The sequence below is a fragment of the Theobroma cacao genome, chromosome 10 (assembly GCF_000208745.1).
Source record: "Theobroma cacao cultivar B97-61/B2 chromosome 10, Criollo_cocoa_genome_V2, whole genome shotgun sequence".
NCBI lineage: Eukaryota > Viridiplantae > Streptophyta > Magnoliopsida > Malvales > Malvaceae > Theobroma > Theobroma cacao.
Genome location: NC_030859.1, coordinates 19,155,074 through 19,173,214, shown reverse-complemented (window position 1 = coordinate 19,173,214; position 18,141 = coordinate 19,155,074). Strand labels below are relative to the sequence as shown.

Sequence of the window (18,141 nt, the reverse complement as noted above, 5' to 3'; positions counted from 1 at the left end):
ATTTATAGGGCTTAAGAATGAATTGGACGATGATAAAGGTGAAATTTGTTATTATACTATGATTTAATGTGAAATTTTTCATTGTATTTTAATTTTATTGAAATTTATTATTACACTTTCAATTTTGTTGATTTTAAATAGAAAAAAGTAATGGGATTGAAATATTTCACAAAACAAATTTCGTTAATATAAATAACAGCATCGTAAAAACACAACATCAAACAAATAATCCATGAATAGTAAGTTTCAAAAGACAAAAATAATTCATGAATAGTAATATGAAATTAATATATGACAGCAATTCATATGGTATAAATCTCACCAAAAGTATAATAAACAACAATTATTTTTGAAAGAAACACCTCTCGGTTTTGGAAATTTTTTTTGATAAAAATGTAATTCATGATAACTATAAATATAAGAAACTTTAAAGTTTTGTAGAAATAGTATATTTTTTAAATATGGAGATAAACTATACCTATTGTTGGTGGAGAATTGGTTGATAAAGATTTACTTGGAGATTTAGATAAAAACAATTGGTAGATTAGGAACTAAAATGAAAGCTTAGTCTTACAACCCATTAATAAACTTTTCATAAAGTGAAGTAGAATAATTGAGAAATAGGAGCTAGTTTCCACTTCTGTAGGACCACGGTGGGGACTGGGGAGGGCGACCTGCCCAAGAGTCCAAAAGATGGCTCCATTTAGTACGTTTCTCTTACTCCTAACAAACCAAGCGTCGGAGAAATTGGATGTACGCTTTCCTCGTTTCAACTTTTCAAAGCCGTGTGGGTCCGAATTCGTCTGTTTTTAACTTTTAGTTCAGGTCTTTCAGACGTATCTCTACACCATTTCACACACAATTTCTCTGTGTTTTTGCAAGCCTGAAGCCATGTCCATGTCTGTTGTCGGAGAAGCTGCTCTAGCTGCGTTCTTTGAAGCGTTGTTCAGTAAGTTAGCTGAATTCCTCAATGTTGTAACCGAGAAGCAAGTTCGCGAGGAGCTCCACGAGTGGGAAAACATATTGCTCAGTATTCAAGCAGTGCTAGATGATGCCGAGGAGAAGCACGTGAAGAATCGCCATGTCAAGAGATGGTTGACCGAGCTCCAACACTTGGCATACGATGCGGATGATGTATTGGATGAGTTTGCTACTGAAGCTTTGAGACGCAAGTTGACCAGGGAGCATCAAGACAGCTCAAGTAAGTTACAAAAGCTCCGACATACTTGCTTCAGTCATAATTTCTCATCTAATAGCGAAATGATGTCCATGATAAAAGAGATCACCACTAGATTTCAAAAGTTAGCAGATCGAAGGAGTGCCTTGGCTTTGACTGAAAATGTTGGTGGGAGGCCTAAAAGAGCAATAGAAAGGCCTCCAACCACTTCCTTGGTGACTGAAACTCAAGTCTACGGCCGGGCAAATGACAAAGAAGCAATCTTTCAATTAATTTCAGATAGGAATGTTGCTGAAATATGTGTGATTCCCATCGTTGGCATGGGAGGGATTGGCAAGACAACTCTTGCTCAGCTTGTCTACAATGACAATCAGGTGAATGATTATTTTGATCTCAAAGCATGGGTATGCGTTTCTGAAATTTTTGATATCAAAGATATAACCAAATCAATTTTGTCATCAATTGGCCATGAATCTCCTGATGCTGGAGCTGATTTGAATAATCTTCAAATAAAATTGAAGCAGAGGTTGTCTGGGAAAAGACTACTTCTTATTTTGGATGACCTTTGGCATCAAATCTATAATGATTGGACTCTCCTAATAGCCCCCTTTGGGAAAGGAACTACAATTATTGTGACGACTCGTGAACAAAGTGTTTCATCAATGACGAGAACTATCCCAGCTGATCACAAGCTGCAAAAGTTGTCAGATGAAGATTGCCTTTCTGTATTAACTCACCATGCATTAGGAGCAAAAGATTTCAGTAGGCATCCGAATTTAGAAGAAATTGGTCGAAAGATTGTGAAGAAGTGCAACGGCTTGCCTTTGGCAGATAAGACCATTGGAGGCCTTTTGCGCAATAAGGTGGACCTTGATGCATGGAAGGATATACTAGAAAATGAGATTTGGAATTTACCAGAAGAGAGGAGTAACATAATTCCAGCTTTACGAATAAGCTATCATCATCTTCCTCCATGTCTAAAGCGATGTTTTGCTTATTGTGCCATACTCCCCAAAGACTATGAATTTACTGAAATGGAAATAGTCTGGCTATGGATGGCTGAAGGATTTCTACAAGTGGAAGCTGTGAAGCAAAATGAAGATTTGGGTAAGGAGATCTTTCAAGAACTTGTATCGAGGTCATTTTTTGAAATATCCAGTCAGGACAAGTCTCGATATGTAATGCATGATCTTATTAATGATTTGGCTCAATCAATCACCAAAGAAACATGCTTCAGAGTGGAAGGTGACAAGAAATTGAACATTTCCAAACATGCTCGCCACTCATCTTACATTAGTGGTAGGAGAGATGGAATTAAAAAATTCCAAGTCTTTTATGGAACGGAGCGTTTAAGAACCTTCCTACCGTTGAAGATGCCAAATCAAATGTATTGCTATATATCGAATAACGTTCTGAGTGATTTGTTGTCAAAATTGAAATGCTTAAGGGTGCTTTCTTTAGAAAGGTATCAGTTGACCGAGTTACTTGATGTTTTCGGAGATTTAATACATTTGCGTTATCTCAATTTTTCTTACACTCCAATCGAAACTCTACCCGATTCAATATGCAAACTTTACAATTTAGAGACCTTGATTTTGCAAGAGTGTTCTTGTCTTAAGGAGTTTCCTTCAAAAATGAGAGATTTAATTAACCTAAGGCATCTTGATTTTACTGGAGCAAATTCACAACTAAGGATGCCGATGGGAATTGGTGAGCTAACCAGCCTCCAAACATTGACAAGATTTGTTGTGAGTCGAGATAATGGCCTTCAGATACAGGAGATGGAGAAATTGTCTAATCTTAAGGGTGGACTTCTTATTTCAGGATTGGAGAACATTGTCAAAGCTCAAGATGCAGCGGTGGCTGGGTTATGTAATAAGTCAAACCTTTCTGATTTAACTTTGGAATGGAAGAACTCCCGTGACGCTTTTGCAGTAGAAGAAATTCAATTTCACATGGACGTGTTGAATTCACTCCGACCACATGCAATGCTTGAAAGGCTCACCATCAAATATTACGGAGGTGAAACATTCCCAAGTTGGATAGGAGATCCATCGCTTGAAAAGCTATCACATTTGGGGCTGGATTATTGTCCAAATTGCACATCATTACCAGCAATTGGAAAATTACCATCGCTAAAATCCCTTGCTATCAGCAGGATGGATAAGGTGACTACTGTGGGTTCAAACTTTTTCGGAGAAAATGCCTCAATTGCATTTCCAAAGCTAGAAGAATTATTTTTTTATGGCATGCCTGAATGGAAGGAATGGGATCCTTGTGAAGTTGATGGACATGTGAAAAACTTCCAACAACTCCGCCTGCTCTCCATTTCAGATTGTCCCAAGTTGTTAGGAAGTTTACCTACTTGTCTTCCTTCCTTGGAGGAACTTGTGATTCTTCGATGTCAAAAATTGAGAAGTCTAGCTACTTGTCCTCCTTCATTGAAGAAACTTGAGATTCGTCAATGTGAGCAATTGGTAGTTTCACTTCCTGGCCTTCCAATGTTGTGCGACTTAACAATTGATAAGTGCCAAGAAGTGGTGGGTGCGAGTTTTACAAATTTTGGCTCACTCATGAAAAGTGTCTCCCTTTCAAACATTTCGAAATTCACTTGTCCAAGAGATCTGATGTTAGGGTTGAGAAAAGCAGAATCTCTTTCTATAGGTAAATGTGAGGAACTAATTTCTTCATGGCAGAACCAGGAAGGATGCTCAGCATATCCGTCGGCTCTTCGCTTTTTGAAAATTCAGAATTGTTCACAACTTGCTTCAATAGGGGTTGAGGACGAAAAGGAAGAGCAAATGCAATTGGGAATCCCTCGCAATATTGTAGATTTGGGTATTTCTGATTGTGAAAGGCTAGAAAGGCTATCAAAAAGCCTACACAGCTACACATCCCTTACGGTGCTACAAATTGAAAGATGCCCAAGATTGATTTCATTTTCAAAGGGAAATTTGCCTGCAAATTTAAGAAGTTTAACCATTGGATGTTGCAAGAATTTGCAGCACTTGCTGGATGAAAGAGAAAATGTCAGCATCAACGGCACATTTTTTCTAGAGAAATTGGAAATTAGAGATTGTAAGTCTTTCATATCTTTATCTGCAGGGGTGGAGTTACAATTAAGGTTTGTAAGTTTATCCATTTTTGGTTATGACAATTTGCAGTATTTGCTGGATGAAAGAGAGAATATCAGCATAAAGCAATTGACTATTGGAGGTTGTCCGTCTTTGATATCTTTATCCGCAAGGGATGAGTTACCTGTTGATCTTCAAGATGTAATCATCTATGGTTGTCACAAGTTAGCTTCCTTATTATCCAATGGCAAGTTACCTAAGGGGCTGAAATACCTCTCTATCGATAGTTGCCCATCTCTAGAATCCATAGCACCTGAAATTGAAGACAACTCTTCTCTTGAACAGATTGATATCTCCCGTTGTGAAAATTTTAGATCTTTGCCACGTGGATCGGACAAGCTCAACCATCTTGAGAAGATTATTATTGGTGGTTGTCCAAATCTGATTTCTTTCCCAGGAAGTGGATTGTTAACCCCCAAACTCAGAGAGTTCTATCTTATGAGTTGTGAAAAGCTCGAGGCCTTACCCAACCGCATGGACAACATCGTCTCTCTTGAAATATTCAGGATATATGATTGTGCGAGTGTGGTATCTTTGCCAGAAGGGGGGTTCCCTACCAATCTCATTTCACTTACAATCTCGCAACCCAATTTCTGCAAGTCAGTAATCGAGTGGGGTTTGCACAAACTCACCTCTCTTAAGCATTTCTGCATCCACGGTGCTTCACTAGATGTGGCGTCATTCCCTCATGAAGAAATGCTTCTGCCCCCCTCTCTCACCTCTTTCTCCATCAAACATTTTCCCAACCTTGAAATTTTGTCCTCCAAAGGCTTTCAAAATCTCACCTCTCTCGAATCATTGCACATCCTAAATTGCCTCAAGCTCAAATTCCTTCCAAGTAAGGAAATGCTTCCCTCACTTTTGGAACTAAGAATTTCTGATTGTCCATTGCTAAAACAACGATGCAAGAAGGATGAAGGACCAGAGTGGCCCAATATTGCCCACGTACCTCACATTGCCATACAGTGAGAAAAATCAAATTTGAAAGGGTTTGTGTTCGTAAACAGAAGTTCGCCCAGAAATTAGGTATCTTTTATTTTTCATAAATCTTTTTTTATTTGTAGAACATACATTAATTCAAGTGTTCAAGTGCTCTATTTTCATAATTACTATAGGTTCGTTAGTTCAATACTGTTTACAAATCTAGTTAAAGCGAATTGAGTTTAAGTAGCTTAATTACTTTTTCAAGTCAAGTTTGAGTTTACATAAATGAAAGTTGATAAAACTTGAACCAAGTTTTGAGTTTTGTTTTGGAATTAAGCTCGAGCACCCAATCTACAATAGGCTGCTGAACTTAGAGAAAAAGGGAAAAAAAAGTTAGACTGATCTCATTTTCTTCATTTTACAGGCACACTGCCATTGAGGATGAGTGATCTGTGACAATGCTTATGGTAGCAGTACATTACCTAAATTCAAATAGATCAGGTATATACACAATCCCCCCCCCCCCACTTTTTTCGAATTGCAGTATGCTTTCCTTTTGAAGCCCACTGCATGCTCCAGCAAGATGGAAAAAAATGAAAGGTTGGAAATGAAAGAAACACAAAAAATTTAAAAAGAAAAAGAAAAATTTACAAAGATAGAAGGAATCCTTATCTAGTGTAATGGCATTATTGAATACTTTGCTACTTTAAGGACACTATGTAAGGACTTATTCTCCTAGACTAGTTTGTATTCTTAAGTTACGCTAGCTCTTAGTTGTATTTTTCACCCTATTGTTCATCTATTCATTTATGTTTCTTACTTTCTTGATAGGATTGACAAAATTTTGAATCAAATAAGTTTAGAAGAATAGAAAAGAAGTCGTATTGCAGCTATCTGCAGAGACAATGTCTTGACAATTGACTAGCAAATTGCATTGAGCTAATATAGAAGCTTCCTTGACTATAGTTGAAACATTTGCTATCCTGGCATATCTTCAACTTCTGGCACTACTATACATGATCTAAACAGTGTCACCCAGAAGCTACATTGATTACTTTGTGGATCAGGGGAATTACTTCTTCGCCCAAAGCATCCCAACTCTAAAAATGAAAACTTTAATTTGAATGTAGTACGTTGGTGGGAAGAATATGCCTCCAGGTATTTAACTTCTCTTTATGCTTCTTTGCTGTAGAAAAACAGGGTTTATCTATCGAATTTTCTGTTAATTATTTTGTCCTTGATACCTCCTTAATAGTACTATTTGTTTGTCCAATAATTATTCCATCATCCTGAATGAATGCTCATATTCTCCTTGATTATTTGACAAACTCAACAGTGGAAAAAGTATAAAGATGAGAATGGTCCAAAATCAACGCCATATGAGCAAATTGCATATTCCCTGGTGTGATCTAGAGGAGAAAATAGGAAGATGGTTCATCTCTTAAGAAGAGAAGGCTGATTATGATTAGACTAAGGCATGCCAATTTGGAAATATCTAATTACATTCAGGATAATCAATTTGAAATTTTATGTTCACAATGGTAGATATGTACAACAATGAGATGATGGACAAAAGGTGAAATCTATACACACACTGAGATCTTTACTATCTCAGCATTAAGATTTATATGAAGAATAACCAAAACCCAAGTTTTCAACCTTTTTCCCACTATTATTTTGCATATTTCAGTTTCTCTGCCATACTTTTTTGTTGAATGTTTGGCTTAGCCAATGTTGAGGAATTGCGAGACCAATGGCAGAGAAGGAATAGAAGAATTCAGATTTGCTTTAAATGCTTATATCAGATGAGCTAGTTAAATATTTCTCATTTTTTGTTTCATCTAAATTGAAGTGAACAAAACCAAAGATTCAATTTTAAGCATAACTACTGATAGATTCCTGCTTACTAAATTTTGGACAAGCATTTCCAAAGCTCATTTTCTTAGAGAAGAGTATATGCTTTTGCAGAATTGAGAAACTTCTATCTTCCATCATGGAGAAAAATGGTTTAATTGCAAGTTATTGGAACCTTCAGATAGTTCTCTCCAGGTTCGATATATATAGATTCAATGTCTGCCATCATTTGAAAAGAAAAATCAAGATGAGAAGTTGTTGTAGTTGATTTCAATGGTTTAATTTGTTTTTCTAAATGCTTATATACTCATTTGTTCTTCATATGTATTTTTGGTCATTCACCAGAAGTTTAAGTAAAGGAAAATAAACTTTAGTTGTAACTATTGTATTGGAATGTTTATTAAAAGCTGGAGAATTTTATTTATTAATTTCATCATGTTAATGAAGAGATGTTTGGCATTATTATCATCTATGAAACACATTTCTTTCAGACTGCCGGGAAAACATTCCCTGCAGGACTATTTCAAGAAAGGTTTCAGGTATTAATATTTGGTCACTTCTGTACAAACCAAGATATATAACTTTGATTTTAATTTGATGTTAATTTTAAGTTGCGGAGGCTTATGCTTGAACAGAACGAATCTGTTAATACTTTTAAATTTTTATTTCTACAAATCATATTGGTTTCAATGACTTCTTATTAAAATTTCTTGCAGAATCATTTCGAGATTAGTTTCAAATATATTAAATGATTGTTATATTGTTATATGCCTGAAGTTTAATATGATATGTAATTTTGGTTTCAGTTGGAAGTTGCAGAGGCTTGTGCCAGCTATCAGAGCAAACAAACTAGTCTGGAAAGACACTAAAATGGGAATGTCATTATTTATCCAAGTGGGCATTGCCTTCGTTGCTGCCACTCTTAATGCTTGTTATAACCCAGCATATTGACCATATGCTGGGCTGAATGAGGAAACACCAAAATCTCTGCCTCAATCCCAATGAGTACTCAATTTTTGATAAATGATGAGAAATTAAAGTATGTATTGGCAACAATAGCGGTGACCGTGTCAAGGGAACAACAATTTCCCAAAGGGAAACATTGTTTGAAAATGGTAATGTTCCTATACACAAAAAGCTAAAAGTTTTTGTTATTGCCAGGAAATCATGTTGCAAAATGAGAACCTGATGTTGTGGAATTTGTCTCACAGGATGACATAGAATTTATATTCTATAGCCCTTAAAAATTCAATGGCTGTTTGAAGTAGTTCAGATAGCAGTTCCTTCCCTAAAAGGGGAATCTTTCCTTCTTTGCATCAGTGGTGCAAGCATAAATGATAAGATAGCTACTGACTGCCTCAAGCATGTAAAATCAGGTAACCTGGGACCTTCTGTACAAACCAAATTGATAATCTCATCGTAAGTTTTTTGTAATATTTCAAGTTAAGAAGCTAACAATGTGTATTTCCCATTTTTAGTTGGTGCATTTCATATACTCTTATCTGTTTCAACTAAAATTTGTAGAATCCTTTCTTCTTTCTCATATTATGTTTTCAAAGTAAAGGAGGTTTCTACTCTGTCAACTGGTTGATTTAATCTAAAGTACCTTTCAAGTTGCATATCAGGGTGAAATGGCCAGAATTCAGTTTTTGCTGATGTAAAAGTGTGGATTACAATGCTTAAGCATTTTTTTTTCAATAATTTCAAGAATCTTTTAATGTTCTATTGTCCATATGGAAGTTTGAGTAGTGCTTGTCTCTCCTATCGATTTGTTTTTTGTTTTTGCATGAAAATGACATTAATCAGGACCTTCATATTGAGATTGGAAAGGTGAAAAGTGATATGTTGCTGTTTGTAGGCACTTTAGGAGGTTGCATGATTTGTGAGACAATGTTGACGGTAAGACAATGCTAATCTTGAAGGTAGAAGTTTATAGAACAATGAATGGAAGATGCTTTACATATTTTAGTTCTCTTAGATAACTTCCTCTTGGTTGTGTGCTTCAAGGTAGTTCAAATGCTTTATGCTTATATATTTTTTCATCACAGAGATTCAGCCATTGAAAGAAAAAAGAGCACAATGAAAGAATACACCTCCTCATGGTAATGAACTGGTGGTTGGCATTACCATCGTCTATGAAACATATTTCTTTCAGGTTGTTGGTAAAACATTCCCTGCCCATTTCAAGAAAGGTCTCAGGTATTAATACTTGGTCACTTCTGTATGAACCAAAGATTTATAACTTTGATTTTAATTTGATGTTAATTCTAAGTTGCAGAGGCTTATGCTTGAACAGAACGGATCTGTTAATTCATTTAAATTTTTATGTCTGCAAATCATATTGGTTTCACTGACTTATTAAAATTTCTTGCAGAATCATTTCAAGATTGGTTTCAAATATTTTAAATGATTGTTACATTGTTATATGCTTGAAGATTTATATGACATCTAATTTTGGTTTCAATTAGAAGTTGGAGAGGCTTGTGCCTGCAATGGGAGCAAACAAACTGGTGTAGAAAGAAGCTAAATGGGGAATGTTATTACTTATCCAAGTGGGCATTGCGTTTGTTGCTGCCACTCTCAATGCTTGTTATAACCTGGCACATTGACCATGTGCCAGGCTGAATGAGCAAGCACCAATCTGAGCCTCAATCCCAATGAGTACTCAATTTCTGATACATGATGAGAAATTAAAGTATGTATTGGCAACAATAGCACGTGACAGTGTGAAGGGAACAACAATTTCCCAAAGGGAAACATAGCTTGAAAACAGTAATGTTCCTACACAGAGAAAGCTAAAAGTTTTAGTTATTGCCAGGAAATCTTGTTGCAAAATGAAAACCTGATGTTGTGGAACTTGTCTGACAGGGTGAAGTAAACTTTATATTCCGAAGCCCTCAAAATTCAATGGTGGTTTCCAAGTTGTTCAGGGAGCAGTTCCTTCCCAAAAAGGGAAATCTTTCCTCCTTCGCATCAATGATGCAAGATAGCATGTAAAATCGGGTAACCTAGGACCTTCTGTATAAACCAAATTTATTTTGTCATCGTACCAGTGTCGAGTGTTTCTGTACCAATTCAAGTTAAGAAGCTGCCAATGGGTATTTCCCATTTGTAGTATGATGGATTTCGTACTCTTCTTTTTCTGCTAAAATTTGTAGAATCCTTTCTTCTATCTCTCATATTATGTTCTGAATGAAGTAAAGGAGGTTTCTACCATCTCAAACGCTTGATCTAATCTAAAGCACTTTCCAAGTTGCATACCAGGATAAATGGCCAGAATTCTGTTTTTCTTGGTGATGAAGTATGAATCACAATGCTTAAACATTTTTGTATTCAGTTCTATTCTGCAATTATGTCAGAAGTCTTCATTCTTTCCAGCTCAGTTCTTTTATTGATGCATAATACAACTTTCATTACACATTGCTCCGAGTAAAAGGCTCTGCTTTAACATCCAACTACGTACTGATGGGAAAGTTTTGTATTGCCCTCCAATAGGCAATACATTCCTTGGATAATGTTTGCATAGGGCTTGTCTTTGTATATATATATTGCTCATTCATAGGTGGTTTTATTAAGTATTAAAGGTATACAAAAGCTAATCAAAATTAAGAGATCAGTACAAAGGCAGCAAGAAGCACTCTTAAACAGTAACAGTTCAGAGAGCAAAGCACCCTATTACCTTAAATGGAAACAGAACTACCAACCTATCACCCGATCACCCCTTAACAGAATATAGCATTACAATGAAAAATCAGCAACAACGAACAGGCCTCGTAACACTATGCAGAAGCATAAACGTTATAATAACAGAATCCACAAATGAAACAGCTACATCATATTAATTCCTAGCCAATGTTGTCCAAACTGTGAATGATGGAAGAAAAGCAGTTCCAACTCAGAACAGAAGCAACATGGCCTACCACCAAGTGAAAACATATTGGCTCTTTCAACTCCGAATGTATTAGCTTCATGGAGTGTATCCACAAACACAATATCTTCCATCTTTCTCTTCAAACTATCAATTTCTTTAAAAATATGTCGATGGTTCCATGTCTGCTTGTTACAAATCCATGCAAGTTCTACCTTAGAATTAGATTCTATAATCAATCTCTTGAAACTCACCTACGGTGAAGATGCAAAAGGCTTTAGTGATTGCTTGATGACCATCAACTGTGCATAATTGGACTCTTGAATTTCCAGAGGACCAAAAACAGCCCATAATCGAACCCTTATCATCTCCAAGGACTCCTCCACAATCAGCAAGTCTTGATTTTCGTCAAGACGGTTCAGTTATATTGAACTTTAATTCTCTTTCATAAGGAGGAATTCAAACAGTAAAAGACCAGCACTTAAATCTTTTCGGTTCATTCCACAACCCATAGCCTCATTTCCTTCACTTGCCCTCACCCAATCTCATCTTTGCTAAGAAAAGAATTTCCTGCTTGTCCCAAATCTTCTCGATAAAAATAGAATCATTCCTTGCAAGCCATGAGAACCACAAGGTAACACGGCATACCACTATTCATTTTTTTTCAATGCACTCCCATATAAACAATCTTCCAAAGATCTAATGAAGGATTCACCTGAATTTGGAATCGCCCAAGTAAAACCCCACCATTTTCTTTATATGTTGCAGATTGAAGGGATATACTTTTAGGTTCTGTTTTTCTTTCCTCCTTCTAGTGCCACCATCCTAAAACAATTTAAAACGTTTCCAATTTCCTTTAGATGTTCCTAAGTAAGAAATTAAACAAGACCAAATCCAACCTTTCTCTATTAAAACAGTTGTAAGGGGTTCAACAAAGCCCTCATACACTGTCAAAGTTGATTACATGTTCATTTATGGTTCAAAGGTAGGGATGGAAAAAGTCCAAGTTGCTCCATGGATTCCACCTCGATCTGCCTCCAAGGAGGTGTTTCTTTTTTTTTTTGAAAAGTAGGGCGGTTTGCGGTTGGGCCAATATTTTTGTTTGATAGGCTCGGCAGGACAGGGCAAAGCGGTTATGGTATGTGGTTGCCCCACACCACCATGTCCTGCCCCGCTTATATTATTATTTATATCTTTATATGTGTACATATTTTTTTTATATGTTTAACTAGTTAAATTTAAAAATTTATATTAAATTTGACTGAGATTATTATTTTATTTTATAAATTATTTGAAAATTATATTAATTTTGGTATATCAAAATTTGTATTTGACACTTTAATATTATGGTAGTTATATACTATTAATTAAATTGACATGTAGAAAAAATTAAATTTAAAAACCAAACTGGTGACAAAAAATTTAGTTATATATGATTTTAATTTAATTGCCTTTTTTTAATATATGTATGAAAACCAAAGTAAGCCCATTAAATGCTTTAATGACAAAATAATTTGCCAAGAAATCATCTCTTTAGTGCCAAAAGCCAAGAGCTTGATTCTATGATTTCAATTTGACAGTTTAAAAAAAATCACAAAAATTTGATTGAGATTGGAATCCAAAAAAACCACAAAATTTATTAAACGCACAAATTAATCTTATAAATATATATTTTTTTCAATAACCAAACCCTACAAAACAAAAAGAAATATTTATTATATTTTTTCCAAATTAATATTATCATTCTAACATTTTTATATATGTTTTGATCAATGGTCATAAGGATGAGCTTAGTTTGCATTCCAAAAGCTCTCAATGGTTCAAAATAATCTAATAACCTTGTGATGCATAATGTGTAAACTCCAGCAATTAAATTTATAATTCTTTTTTGACTAAAATATGTCATTGTTAATAATAGATGCTTGATGATGGACGGTGCTCGTCATAAAAAACTGGCATATGTGACTATCATGCAAGGGTGTGACCTACAATTAAAATGTTTCCCTAGCATTGGCTTTAGCTTTTAACATTGACTTTAACTTCTTTCGTGTTTTGATGGAAGATTGAGAAAACACCAATAGCCGTTGCACGTTCACTTTTGGTGTTTTCTCAATATTCTATCGAAACACCAATTACTCCCACATTTTAAGCTTCATGAGTTTAGTGTAATGCAATCTTTAATAATATAAAAAATAACTCTATAAAATATTAAAATTTTTTTGACGTAATGCTGAATAAGCCCCTAAACTATTCAAGTAAATTTAAATAAACCCTTATGACTAATAATTAAGTAATTGTCATCAATCAAAATACCAGTTGTTATTTTATATCTACATGATACTGACATAATGTTGATGTGGAAGTTGAAAAATACCACGTGGTCATGTTTTCATGACGAATTAACATGTCAAGTTATCATCAATTATGATATATCAACATGTCACATCATTATCAATTATGATATATTAGTATGTCACGTTAGCACTACGTGTTATAGAATGATAATGTGCACTTTGACTAAGTTAATAATTAGTTATAAGGGCTTATTTGACATAAAATAAAAATACAAGAGTTTATTTTACACAAAAAAAAGTATAAAGACTTATTTGGCTCAAAATAAAAATATAAAAGCTTGATTGAATGCAATAAAAGTATAAGAACTTATTTTAATTTTCATGAATAGTTTAAAGGCTTTTTTAGATTTTAAACTTAATTTTTTCAAAGAAGATAGATTAATATACTTATTATGGAATCAAATAACCAAATAAGATAATATTTATATTTATTTCTTTTTACACTTTAATATGGCTTATTAATAAATATATGTATCATCTACTCAAAGATTTATATTTTTTAAATATTTTTTTAATTTAGTCTCTAAACATCTCAATTTTGTTCAATTTAGTCTCTATGACATGACCTAAAATTTTTTTTAAATTTTTTTTTCTTGATCTGCCACATTAGAATGTTAATGCCACGTTATGATACTGGGACATTGTGAAAGACACCTGGACATTGTGAAAGACACAAATTGTAGCGATGTTATAAACGCCATTAAGGTGAATCACCAATCTTAGTAAGGTTAGAAACCCCACTAAGGTGAAAAATAGCCAAATTCTTACTTTAGTTGTCTAAGCCAAAGATACTAGCACATGTTGTTTTTTTGAAGAGAGTGTAGAGAAATAAGCACTATTGGTTAAGAAAATATTTTTTATTTATTCTCAACTTGAATGTGAATAATAACTAACTCTAAGGGTCTTATTTATAGTATTATAGGCTCACATCCTAATGAAACTTTACTTCAGGTTGTCTAATACAACTAGAGTAGTTAACAAAAGATTTAAATAAAATAGATGTCCTATTCCTAAATAAAACATGACTAGCCTAAAGTCCTAGTATAAGTAAATTAAATAAAATCATACCTATAATTCTTAAATAATAATAATCTAATAATAGACTCTGGTATCATTCTTTCTAGGTTGGAGAAAAATTGTCTTTAAGATCCATGTCTTCTTCATGTTCTTCATACTAAGGAGAGAGATCAACTACGTTGAAAGTATAATAAACTTCATAATCCCCAAAAAGTTCAATCTTGTAAGCATTCTCATTAATACATTCCAAGACTCGGAATGGTCCATTAGCTCAAGAAGATAATTTTGCACGGGACTTAGAAAAACGTTCTTTCCTTAAGTGAATCTACACAAAGTTTCTTTTTTTAAAACTAGCTAGCTTTTTGTGCTTATTGGTTTGCTTTTGGTATCTATCAGTCTAATAAATAATCTTCTCTAGAACTTCTTCATGAAGCTTATTGGTTTGCTTAACACGTTTTTTACGATTAGTACTAGATTCACGAGTAGTTGGTAACGCAAGAAGGTTAAAAGGACTAAGTGGGCGTTTTCTATACACTACTTTGAATGGACATCTTCCGGTGGTTTGGTTCAAAGAATTATTGTAAGAAAATTTTGTTTGTGCTAACATAAGATCCCATTGGCGAATGTGTTTACTCACAAAGCTTCGTAATAAGTTTTCCAAACATTTGTTGACCACTTCTGTTTAACCATCCTTGGATAAAAGAGAAGATACTTCATTCTCCTTAGAAACTAATAAGAGACATAAATGGTTTGACTCATAATAAACTTTGTTTAGGCCAAGCACAGTGGTGAGTGCTTTATCTTCCACTTGTCTCTTTAGGCGATCTTCTACTATTAGTAGAGTCAACATAATTTTCGCTTCATTCTTGATGAAGGAATAAGTATTTTTGTATCCGTCATGGTGAGCTCGACAATCATATTGCCATGGGCATCCCAACAATAGGTGGCATGCGTCTATTAGGATAACATCACACCAGACTTCATCTTAATTCTTATTTACAATAGAAAATTAAACTCAACAACGCTTTGTTACCTTAACTTCATTTCATTTTCTCAGCCATTGTAGCTTGTAAGGATGAAGATGTACTTCAATTGGAAGTTTCAACCTTTCCACCATGTAGTTGGCAACAATATTCTCACAGCTTCCACTATCAATAATGACATTGCAAACATTCCCTTAAGATGTGCACCTTGTGTAGAATATGTTGTGACGAAGTTTCATCTTCAGTCATCATATTCGTGTTGAGACTAAGACAAACAATAAGAGCTTCTTCATGGTCAGTAGTAACTTCTTCTGTCTTATCTTCATTGAATATTTCTAACTTATCTTCAATTTCTTCCATGATAGGTTATTGTATAACTTTTTCTTTTACTAAGGAAATAATTCTTCGATTTGGACAATTAGAAGCAATATGCGTAAATCCTTGGTATTTGAAGCACTTTTTATTGACATTAGAAGCATGAGTAGAAGTAGTCTCTTTATTATTATTATTTGAAGTTTTGGAAGAGTTTACCTTTAGAGGTAGAATGGTTATCGAACTTTGTCTCCCACGGTTTAAGGTAGAATCTTTTTGTCTAGATGAACTCATTGAGCTTTCTCGTGATTATTGTTTCTCAACCATTAATGATAATCCAATGACATCATTTAAGTTCCAATATAATAGTAATTGAACAACATCTGCAATTTCAATATTGAGACCTCCAAGATAACAAGTTAGAATTTGCTCTTTAGGTCCATAGATGTCGCACTTTATGTGAAGTTGTTCGAACTCCATTGTATATTCTTCCGTCAACATTGTTTTTGGCCTCAAGTTATGAAATTTGATAAAAATTTATTGTCGATAATGCTCAAAAAGAAACTTACGTTTGAGTTTTCGACGTATCTTATCTCATGTTTTGATTTTATTGCGACCTTCTCTTTCTTGTTGTCATTTGAGATTTTTCCACTAAATAAAGCCATGCTTCTTCAATTTAATTTTAGCAAGCTTCACACGTTTTTCATTAAGAATATATTTAAGCGCGAAAACTCTTTCCACCGTGTAGAACTAATCAAGAAAGTCATTAAGGTGAAGTCTTCCTTCAAACTCAAGAATGTCGACTTTGATTCTCAAATCTCAAGTAATAGCAGTTCTCAAGCGATGAATAGGTACTTCTTCATTAGAGGATGAATTTTGATAAACTGGGTTTGTACTATCCTCTTTATCACTAGAGCTATTATTATTGATTTAAGTAGCATCACGTCTTGCGAGTTACTCCTGTAATTCTTAAATTTGCTGACGTAGTTCTTGAATCTCGATCTCATGATTATTTATTTGACGATTTTGACATCTTGGTATCATTTTGTTAGCTCAACAAGGAGAATCGAAACAAACAACGACAAGAACCCAAATTATGCAGCAAACAATGATCCTCTCGCTCTGATAACAAATTGACATTGGGGCGTTGTGGAAAACACCAATCGTGGTAAGGTTAGAAATCCCACTAAGGTGAATCACTAATCTTGGCAAGGTTAAAAACCCTACTAAGGTAAAAAATAACCAAAATTCTACTTTAATTGACTAAGCCAAAAATACTAGAACCTCTTGCTCTTTAGAAAAGTGTATAGAGAAATAAACACTTTTACTTAAAAAAATATTTTTTATTTATTCTCAACTTGAATATGAATAATAACTAAGCCTAAAAGTCTTATTTATAGTAGTATAGGCTCATGTACTAATAAAACTCTACTTCAAGTTGTCTAATACAACTAGAGTAATTAACAAGAGATTTAAATAAAATAAATATTCTACTCTTAAATAGAACATGACTAGCCTAAAATCCTAGTACAAGTAAATTAAATAAAAAAAGAGAATTCTATCATACCTATAATTCTTATATAATAATAATCTAATAACATACTTTTATATTACATCATGTCACTGTCATGTGGCACTACCATTGTAAAACCCGACCCTATAAACACATGTCATGACGTAAATGCACTGAGTAGCATGTTATTACGCTAGAAAAGCACCTATGAATAGACGAAACTCGATATTATACCTAAAGGTACACTTGAGTTGATTTAACTTCGAACTAGTTCAAATAGGAATCGTAGGGTAAAATTTAATATTTTATAGTCTAGGAATGACTAACAATGATTGTTCGGAGTTCGAGGGTGCATTTGGGGTAAAATGGAAAATTTTGATGCTCAGGGGCAAAATCGACATTTTACCGCCTAAGATAATAATTTGATCATGGAGTGAAAGTTTTGACCAAGATTAACTATTTGGAGTATAATTTAATGATAGAAAGTGAAAAAGTTTAATTCTGGTGATTTCTAGAGTGTAGGGGCAAAATCGTAATTTTGCCATCCGCGGACAAAATTTGAAATTTTGAGAGAATTTAGATCAAATTTGACAAATTGGAGAATGGTATGAGTATAAGGGATGAAAAATATGTCTATGGGCAATTTTTCAATTTTTGGGGCAAAAGTGTAATTTTTGACTTTTACGGGGGCAAAAGTGTAAATTTCAAAAATTACTCCACCGAGACTTTGGATGAGTCTGAGAATTTTATCTAAGCTATGAATATATGGGACAAGTGTATGGTGAAAATTTGGAAACAAATGGATGAAATTTTTAAAATGGGCCAATGGGAAAGTGACATGTGGCATTTTTAAATGATATAATATTATTTTAATGAAAAGTCAGCCCATTTAAACCCAAATTTTAAGTGCTGGCCGGCCATAAGGGAGAAGAAGAGAGAAAATAGAGAGGAAAGGAAGAAAAAAAGAAAAACCAAGAGAAACAAGAAAATTCAAAGGAGAATTCG

The 18,141-nt window shown here is 34.2% G+C and overlaps 1 protein-coding gene across 17 annotated transcripts in view; it reads left to right on the top strand.

The window, feature by feature from the left end:
- Positions 598 to 18,141, top strand: part of LOC18587231 (putative disease resistance RPP13-like protein 1) — an 84,391-nt gene continuing 66,847 nt past the window's right edge. The window contains exons 1-10 of one of the 17 annotated variants that reach the window (XM_018129120.1): positions 598 to 5,337; positions 5,660 to 5,736; positions 6,067 to 6,393; positions 7,204 to 7,284; positions 7,539 to 7,628; positions 7,896 to 8,204; positions 8,301 to 8,465; positions 9,138 to 9,288; positions 9,558 to 9,861; positions 9,958 to 10,386. In XM_018129120.1, coding sequence (XP_017984609.1) covers positions 892 to 5,280 — 4,389 coding nt within the window. In that variant the 5' untranslated portion in view covers positions 598 to 891 and the 3' untranslated portion in view covers positions 5,281 to 5,337; positions 5,660 to 5,736; positions 6,067 to 6,393; ... (5 more) ...; positions 9,558 to 9,861; positions 9,958 to 10,386. Of the gene's footprint in view, positions 5,338 to 5,659; positions 5,737 to 6,066; positions 6,394 to 6,571; positions 6,600 to 7,203; positions 7,285 to 7,538; positions 7,629 to 7,895; positions 9,289 to 9,557; positions 9,862 to 9,957; positions 10,387 to 18,141 lie in introns of those variants that run through there. The other 16 variants (XM_018129118.1, XM_018129116.1, XM_018129108.1 and 13 more) reach the window with 16 other exon arrangements.